At 44.4% G+C, this 9,836-nt stretch overlaps 1 protein-coding gene across 2 annotated transcripts in view; it reads left to right on the forward strand.

The window, feature by feature from the left end:
- Window positions 1–8,578, forward strand: part of TRAF3IP2 (TRAF3 interacting protein 2) — a 47,724-nt gene extending 39,146 nt beyond the window's left edge. The window contains exons 6-8 of one of the 2 annotated variants that reach the window (XM_006839924.1): window positions 161–277; window positions 5,909–5,983; window positions 8,432–8,578. In XM_006839924.1, the coding sequence (XP_006839987.1) occupies window positions 161–277; window positions 5,909–5,983; window positions 8,432–8,578 (339 nt within the window). The remainder of the gene's footprint in view (window positions 1–160; window positions 278–5,908; window positions 5,984–8,431) is intronic. The other variant, XM_006839925.1, reaches the window with a different exon arrangement.
- The last annotated feature ends 1,258 nt before the right edge of the window (window positions 8,579–9,836 follow it).

Raw genomic sequence — 9,836 nt, forward strand, 5'->3', positions numbered from 1 at the left:
GGAGGGCCAGTGCCTTTCACTGGGAGAGTGAACCTGGCCCTCCGTCCAGGGCATATCAGAGAATGCTTACAGCCATTGCTGGTCAGTTTCCAGCCTGCCTTCGCCAAATGGGCCACACTTTACACTCCGGTAAACATGCTTTTCTGCCTCTCATTAACAGAAGACAGTGATGATAATCATAGCTATCAGCCCCAAATACAAACAGGATGTGGAAGGCGCTGAGTCGCAGCTGGACGATGATGAACACGGCTTACATACTAAGTACATCTATCGAATGGTGAGTGGGGAAGGAGTCCAGCACCTCACGCCTCAGAGATGGGTGAGCACCTTTGTTCCCCACTGAGCCCAAGTGAAGGATCCTAGGGCATCTACCTTGGGACACCTGGGCAAATCACCACATCTCTGTGACTCAGTGCTTCTATCAGTAACTGGCTGGCTGGCTGACTGTGTGTCGTGGAGTCGATTCTGACTCATAGTGACCCTGTACAGGGTTTCTGAGGCTGTAAATCTTTACAGTAGCAGAACGTCTCATCTTTCTCCTACAGAACAGCTGGTAGTTTCTACCTGCTGACTAGGAGACATTAATCTGTGAACTCTAAACTCCAAAATTCTGGAAAGCAGTGCTCTGCTGGTTCGGTTGTTCACAACACATGTAAAGTCCTAGGAGGGGTGAGAGGCAGGTGTGTGCGTGTGCGTGCGCGTGCGTGTGTGTGTGTGTGTGTGTTGTGGGGCGGGATCCCTGCCTTTTCAGAAAGGCAGAGGGACCAAATGAAAGTATACATGCTGTTGAGTCAGATGAACTTCATTTACCTTCAGCCTCCTCATGAACAGGCTTGGTGGCTGTTTTAGTTGTCTAGTGCAGCTACACCAGCAATACAAGTGGGTGGCTTTAAAAAAAAACAGAAATTTATTTCTCACAGTTTATTCTGAATTAAAGGGACAGGCTCTTGTGGGAAGACTCTCTTTTTCAGCTCTTGATTGTCTCTTCTGAGCTCCTGGGATGTCTTAATGTGGTTGACATCTCTTTCTTCATTTCTCCTTGCTAACTTGTATTTGTTATTGTTGTTAAATCATCAAGTCAGTTCTGACCCATAGCAACCCTGTATAGGATTCCCAAGGAGTAACTGGTGGGTTTGAACTGCCAACCTTGTCGTTCTAAGTCCAATTCTGATCCTACAGCACCACACCAGGGGTCCTAACTTGTCTGTAATCCCTTCTATTAATACACTGGACTGCAAGGTCAGTCTGAGCCAGCAGGTCGGCCTCTCAGACCCACTAGCCGCTCCTTGGAAATCCTACACAAGGTCGCTATGGGTCAGAACTGACTCAACAGCACTTAACAATAACAACAATATCTGAAAAGAGATTGGCTCACAAGACACAGCCTACACTAACATAACAAAGACAACCCATTCCCAAATGGGATTATAACTCCAGGCATCTCCAAACTCACTGCAGTCATGTAGATTCTGAATCTCAGTGACCTTATATAAGGTTTCTGTCCAACACTGTAAATCTTTATGGAATTGTTGTTGTTGTTAAGTGCTGTCATTTAGTTTATCCCTACTCATAATGACCCCGTAAAAGGCTTCTGAGGAGTGGTTGGTGAATTTGAACCACTGACTTTAGGATTCAAACCAACCTTGTGGTCCAGTGCATTTCCTACAGTGCCAAACCAGGAGTAGATTGTCATATCTTTCTCCCTCAGAGCTGCTGGTGCATTTAAACTGCTCACCTTATGGTTAAGAGGCCAGTGCTTATCCTACAGTACCACCAGAGCTCCTTAACCATAGGCATGATTGGTTGGTGCTGGTTATGTGCCGTAGAGTTGGTTCCAACTCATAGAGATCCAGGATAGGGTTTTTGAGGCTGTAAACCTTTACAGGTGCAGAAAGCCGTAGCTTTCTCCCATAGAGCAGCTGCTAGATTAGAACTGCTGACCTTTTGGTTGGCAGTGCAATTTGTAATCCACCACGCTACCAGAGCTCCTTTAGCCATAGGCAGAGAGGTTAGGATTTACAACACATATTTTGTGGGTACACAATTCAATTCATAACAGTGGCCATGGACCAACAATTACTTAAACTTTTGTGCCTCAGTGTCTTACATAGCAGTGTTGAAGATTAAATGAGATATGTCTGTAAAGAATCAGGCACAAACCAGATGTTCAATCAAAAGATGAAATTGTTAGTAGTTCATGAGATAAGAATATTCTACGGCCACCCATGAATGGCCTGGTCAAACGAAAACCTGCAGGAAATTCAATTTGCTCAGCATCTTGGTCAAACATTCTGACAAAAATGTCACCCAGCCTTGGTACTGGTTGTTTGGTAAAATAACATTCATTCTTCATGTTCTCCTTGACTGTAGGGATGTTGTGGAGACAGTTCCTGTTTGACTAGGATGCTGCATGAGACTCATGACTTTAAACCTGCACTATGGTGTCCATAATGGGGTCTTGGTGTGACACTTGGGTTAATGTGCTGGACTGCAAAGTCGATTTGATCCACGAGGTCAGTGGTTCAAGCTCACCAGCTGCTCCTCAGAAACTCTGTACAGGGTTGATATGCATTAGAACTGACTGAACGGCACTTAACAACAACAATGGGGTCTTCATAGGTACTGGGATGTGGGTGGCTCTGGACCTCCCCCCCTTATCTCTGTGTTCCTCAGCCTTGTCTTTTTACCAAGAATTCTGAGATTTTAAAAAGCTTGAAAAATCACTACAGTAGAACTTGTAACCCTCTACAGGGTCACTATGAGTCAGTAGCGACTCGACGGCACTTTAACAACAAAACAACAGAACTTTTAAGCTTCCTTTCAGCTGTAAACACTCCGCATGGGTGGAGGGAAGCACACAGCATGGACAATAAAGACTCAATGATTGAGGTGGAGAGATGAGACAGGAAGCACAAGTGTTCCAAATGAAATAAGTAGTTGGCACAAAGCAAGCGGCAGTCCAGGCCAACCACAGGGCATGCAGTTTTGACTCAGGGGGCATCTTAAACCCCAGGTCTGTCCTGTGCATCAAGAGCATAGAAAAAGGGTGGGTTGGTGGATGAGTGCTCTCCATGTGGGTCTCCAGGGTCACTGTCATCTCTTTCACCAAGTGCTGACCACTGTTTGAGCTCAAAAGCAAGCTGAAGTAAAACTCAAGGCAAGGTGGTGAGGTCAAAGTAGGAAGCCAAGGAATCAGGAGAAGTTGGCAAGTCTCTCTCCTATCCCAGGTTTACCCCAGACTGGAAGCACCCAGAAAAGTTGCCATTTCTGGAAATAAACTGCCCTAAAAGTTCAGGACTGCCTCTAGGCGCTGCCATCCCTTAGCTGTCTGCCTGGCCCCAGAGCACCGGATGTCCTATAGGAACCTACAAGTCCCAGGAACCGACAGCTGGTTGTGAAGACAAGCTCCAGATCTGTGCTAGTCCTGAGCAAATATGTCTAGCTCTGCTGGTGGGTGGCAAAGCCAGGCAGTAACATACAGCATTACAACCTCAGAGTTTAGCTGGCTGTGTCCAGCCATGAACTAGATTATCTCCAAACTTGGTCTTTTAGGGCAACAATGTCTTAGACCCTTAAACTTCGGGGTTGAAGCCAGATATATACAGAAGCACCTTCCCGCACACTTTGCTGATTTCCTATCCTCCCACACACCCCCAACAACAGAAAACTTTAGGACCATAAGAACTTGGCCGTGACTGAGATGAGAAGAGTTCATCATACAGCACTTACTAACAAACCCGAATCTCAGAAAGCCAACATCCAAAAGTCTGAGAGCCAGAGAATGGAAACACGCTGTGACTTGCTGGCCCCTCAACAGATGGAGTAACCTAGTGATCAAACCAAATTTTAGAGTAATGTTCTGGAAGTCAGAAACTAAATCAAGGTCTTCACATTTAAATGGCTAATTTTACATCCTTCCTTTCATAGGTCTACTCAGTACTGGTGTGGCTGGTATGTTCAGTTGCACAATACTTGGTGGTGCTTTTGGTGTTGATGAGAAAACACCTTGTAAAACATCTATGTGTGATTGTATATGTGAATCTGATGTGTGTGTGTATATATATTTAAGAGGGGTTTCTATGGTGATTTCAATAGTCAGTCATCACCTCTGTTACTACATCGTGCCCATGCACGATGAAGATTTCTCAGTTACGAAAATCAATTGGAACATGAAATAGTTGGGAACACATAATTCTTCATCTCCTTGTCATCAGAAGATTGAAAGCTCTGTCCTGTTCACAGGATTTGGAAGATTCTAACTCTCCTTGTACTGAAAATTGGGTTTGATGGTGTTCTTGGCAGCTAAATCTCCCTAGGCCATCATAGGATCAGAGAAAATTGGAACTGGTGTGGGGAATCTAAAGCCTGGCAGACAGCTCGTTACAACTCACCTTTCCGCCTCATCTTCTGCCTCTCTCCTGAGCCCTATGCTAGGCTGTCCCCACAGTGGATGACTGGCCTGTAGCCGACTATACTACACACGTTCACATCTACAGACATTTGCTCATGCTGTTTCCTCTACTGAGAAAGTCCTTCCCCTCACCCCTACCTTTCCTGCCTGACCAAATTTTTCTTACAGTACCCAAATGACACTATTCTTGTGTCTGTACTTCACACCCCCAGTGTAGAATGGACAACGTCCATTCTGAGCTGTCGCAGTGTTTCCTTCATACTTTTCACCCTGCTTTATGGGTGGTAATTTACCTTTCTGTCTGTTCAATAGACTGTTGACTTTAGAAAAACCCCAACAGCAACAACACAACACCTGATTTGTACCATTTGCCAGCTGCTATGGTATACTCTTACCATGACCAATTTCAAGGTTACCATGTGAAATCACGAAACACAGAATTAGGAAGAGATGCATACAACTGGCTCTTGTAAACTGATGCTTACTACCTCCAGCATAGCTGGGAAGATCTCCTAAATCTTTAAATTCAGCACAGTCATCTGACTTTTGATGTTATTGTTGTCATGTGCTGTGGAGTCGGTTCCGACTCATAGCAACCCTGTACAGGGTTTCTGAGGCTGTAAGTCTTTATGGGAGCAGAAAGCCTCATCGTCTCCCATGGAACACAGCTGGTAGTTTTGAACTGCTGACCGTGAGATTAGCAGCCCGATTTGTAACCACTATGCTACCAGAGCTCCTTTGACTTTTGATAGGCCTTCAATAAATGACTGATGAGTGAATGTATAACATAGATGTGTAATGTTGTTGTTGTTATTGTTGTTATGTGCCATCGAGTCGGTTCCGACCCATAGCGACCCTGTATAGGGTTTCCGAGGGTGTAAATGTGTAATGAGGAGGACTTAAAATTATAAGTGTTTGGCACTCAGATAAAGAAATCAGAATAAAAATCCCATGTCAGCTTGCATGATGACGTTGTTAGGTGCTGTTGAGAAGGTTACAGCTCATTGTGATCCTACGTACAACAGAAAAAAAAAAAACACCACCTGATCCCATGCCACCCTCATAATTGTCACTATGTTTGAGCCCATTGTTGGAGGGGACTGTGTCAATCCTCTGTTTCATGATGTCCTTCGAACGGTCCCACCTGATGACATGTCCAAAGTACGTCAGATGAAGTCTCACCATCCTAGCTTCTAAGGAACGTTCTGGCTGTACTTTTTGTTCTTTCATAATTAATATTCCTCACCAATACCATAATTGAAATGCATCAATTCTCCTCTTCTTTGATCTTCCTTATTCATTGTCTAGCTTTCATGTGCATATGAAGCAATTGAAAATACCCACAGTTTAAATCAGGCGTACTTTAATCCTCAAAGTGACATCTTTGCATTTAACACTTTAAAAAGGTCTTTTGCAGCAGATTTTGCATGATTATGGTTACCACAACCTCCTTGTCCTCATTCCTGAAATTAATCCTTCATATTTGTTTGGTTCCAGATGCAGATTGAGTTCATAAAACAAGGAAGTATGAATTTCAGATTCATCCCTGTGCTCTTCCCAAATGCTAAGAAGGTAAACAAATAAACAAAAACCTTATAGTTAAGAGTCTTGGGTTTATCCTGCCATCTGGAAATTTAGGTGGAAAACCATGTCAAATTCTTTATCCCTCCTTAGAAATAGCAGTATTACTGGAAAGATCAATCAGTTGTACAACTCAGTTCAGCAGCATGAATCAGGAAAGCTTTAAAGTGTTATCCGATAGGACCATCACTGCCCTAATTGTTCAGACAGCCACCTCACACAAAGAAGTAGTCTGTGTTTTTAACTCATGAGAGAAAGAGAGACTGTTCATCTGATACTTCTTATCTTTGGCATATAAAAGTCAAGATGCGTGCACTTTATGCTCGCTGTGCCACGGAAGTATTTTGTTGCGCATAGTTCAAGTTTCTAACCTTAGAATAACAGGAATTCAAGCTACACAATTCCCAGAGTGGACTCTACTGTGGTGCATACAAGGGTTCTTTGAACTGGAAAGATAGGCAAGCAGATTGGGGGCAAAACCACCTGAGGCCATCTACCAAGCCTGGCAAAGAGAAGGCAGTGATGGAAGAAAAATCTTGGGAATCAGACCACAGCACCCTAAGCCCAGACCCAGACTTACCCGAAAGGATCCTAGATGTCAGGACTACTGCATAGAGACCCCTGGTCTAGTTGGAGGAGAATCCAATTTATGTGACTGAGGCACATAGGGTGGTAGAGATCACAACCTGTACAATAGCATGCCTTTCCAGCCCCACGCACCTTGCCCGGCTCCTTTCCCCCTATAGACTGCAAGAGTCTTCTTACCGGCTTCCCTGTCTCCACTTTGACCCTAGCTTTGCTATTCTCTATCACCCCAATGTAGATCTGATCTCTCTCCACCTTACTCATTTTGTGGAGGCTTTCCACTGACTCTAGGATCTTGTTCACCTTCCTTGGTGTGACCTATGGGGCCCCTCAGAAGTGGACTGTACCCCCTAGCTCAACCTCCTCTCTTGTCACCTGCATGTTTCACACAGGCTGCATGCTCTGGTCATCCTGGACTATTTTAGCATGCCCTCACGACACCATGCTCGTTTATGTCTCTGTGCTTATGCACCGTCTCTTCCCTTGTTTGTAAGACCCTTCCCTGACCTGTCTGCCTAGTGAGCTTGTGCGTTTTCACCCAATCTTTCTAGCCTATCCTGACCTCTCCTCCCTCAGGCCGATTTATTTAATTGACCTCTCTAGAGAGCTCTTAATTGCTGTACCTTGAGTCAGTGGTATACAGTTGGGAGTTGATACATGGGAATAATTGTTTAGAATTACTGGCGCATGGTGATATAAAAAACAGACCGATTTTTAGTTGGTTTTATTACTGTTTTTGATTCCTCACCAGACAATCCTCTATTGCCTGGACTTGGGACAGAGTGTTCCCATTCCTTGTCCTTAGTATACTGTTGCCTAGAATACAATTGCTTTATAGTTTGCCTTCCTAGCTAGATTTTGAATTCTGCAATGCAGTAGCTCTGTCATTCTCATTTGGGCATTCTCAGTATCTAGTATAATGCCTGATAGATGGGTATTCAAAAAAATGTTTATAATTACATGAAGCCCCCATCTCATCAGAGTAAAACTCATAGGGCTCGTAGTGACCTCCAAGACTCTGTCTACCTCCAGAGCTTCGTACTCCTTCTCACTCATTCTGATCAAGCCACCCTGGCATTGTTTCTCCTTGAACAGACCAGCCTGTGCACTAGCTCATCTGTTTGCCTGGACCTGAATACCCACAAAGTTGATTCTCTGTAGTCTTTTTAGGCCTTTGTTCATTTGCTCAGTGAGACTTTTCCTGAGCACGCGATTTAACTTTTTGGTCTTGCCCCAGCATTCTCTACCCCATTCACTGCTTTTTTTTTTTTTCTTCTCCTCAGTGTGTATCAAGCATACTATGTGTTTTACTACTCGTTAGGTCTCCCCCGCACCAGAATGCCAGCTACATGAGGGCAGTCTGAAACTGCACTCCCAGGGCCTGGCTCACAGTCTATGCCTTTGTCTCGTAACTGAGGTCTGATCCGCTCCTTTTCCTGCAGGCCAGACCTGAGGCTGCTGTGAAAGGATAATGCATCTGATCACTCCCAGAGCCTTGGCACACATCTCTCTGAGTCAAAGGGGGATTCACCTCACTCGGTGTGACCTCTTTCCTGCCCCTTTTATGTGAGGGTGGTGAAAAGCACGTGGCTCTGTGGAGGGCAGGTAGCCTGGGAGATGGACAGAACATGCTGTGAACATGTGGCTTCCATAACGAGATGTACAGCTTGTACGTGAAGCCAAAAGCATTTCGCATGTGAACCCCTTCCAAGAGCAAAACAGCGTAACTCCCAGGGTGCTCTGCTAGGAGACATCCATGAAGGAAAAGCAGTAGACATTTGAAAACCAAGCCTGGGATCTGGAATCCAGGTTTTTCTCTCATGGCCTTTGCTCATGTCATTCTTTCTCTGGTAGGAACATGTGCCCACCTGGCTTCAGAACACTCACGTCTACAGCTGGCCCAAGAATAAGAAAAACATCCTGCTGCGGCTGCTGAGAGAAGAAGAATATGTGGCCCCACCCCGGGGGCCTCTGCCCACCCTTCAGATAGTGCCCTTGTGACAGTTCATCCCCGTCACTGGGGCCTTGCCATGTTTGGGGCCCTCATCTGACATTGTTCTTCTAGCTGAGGCTGGTTGCTGGCACTCGTGACTGTGTGCTTGTGGGTCCCTCTGTGAGGGGGCTCCAGACCCTGTAAACCTGTGGTACAAGTACTCTTTCTCCTGAGACTTCTGTTCAGCCAGTTTTGAAGTGGAGGCTGTGACTGCCTTGCACTCCCTGCTACTTAAACCCACTGCAGGAGCTGAGGCCCAATGTGTTCCTCCTTACAGTCTGAAGTGTCCATTCTAAAGTGCCTCTGTGCTTAGCACAGAGCTAATACAAGTGATGTTTCAATAAATGTAAACAACTACACTCTCCTAACACTTAGGCTACTCTGGTGAGTTAGACAGATACTTGTGTTCCCTCAGATCAAACTAATTCGTGTACAAATAAAATGTTGACTTTTTGTAAGACTGTGTTTCACTGATCTCAAAGGAGATAGACAGATAGTAATTTATAATGATATGGGCAGTTACTTCCAGAGGCATTAACAAAGCTGCTTACATGTAATATTAGATAAATGTAACAGACTACTGTGTATTAAAGGATTAAAGCCAGGTAAACAGCTCCTTTTAACATAATCGCAAAAGCTTTATACTTGCAGTGGAGCTTCTTACAGAACAACTTTGAACAGCATACAACCATGATTTTAAATAGTATGATCAGAGTTCTTAGGGTCTGAGTATATATGTAAAAATATTTATGGGCACATACAAAGTGACAGAGGGTGAAGAGTACAAGCTAGAAGTGTGGTTTGGGAGATCTGTATTCTACCCTTGGTTGTGTTCCTAACTAGCTTTGTAATTTTTATGATGTTCACTTTTGTGACTCAGGGTACTCACCCATTTATCAAATGACATGGACAAAAAAACCCTACAAGGTTTGTAGTGTCGAACTGAAATTCTAATGCTCTTTTCAGCCATACTGAGTTTTCATTTTAATAAGTTTATCTCCAGGAGATAAAAAAAAAAATTTATATTGTTCTTTGTTGTTGTTGTTGTTAAGTGCCATCGAGTCGGGTCCGACCCATAGCGACCCTGTACAGGGTTTCCGAGGGTGTAAATCTTTACGGGAGTAGAAAGCCTCATCTTTCTCCCGCGGAGCGGCTGGTAGTTTCGAACCGCTGACCTTAAGGTTTGCAGCCCGATTCGTAACCACTACGCTACCATATTGTTCTTAGCAGGGATATTTTATATTCTTGAAAAAAATTATCTTCAAT

Source organism: Chrysochloris asiatica, unplaced genomic scaffold (genome assembly GCF_000296735.1).
Source record: "Chrysochloris asiatica unplaced genomic scaffold, ChrAsi1.0 scaffold00027, whole genome shotgun sequence".
NCBI classification, from domain to species: Eukaryota; Metazoa; Chordata; class Mammalia; order Afrosoricida; family Chrysochloridae; genus Chrysochloris; species Chrysochloris asiatica.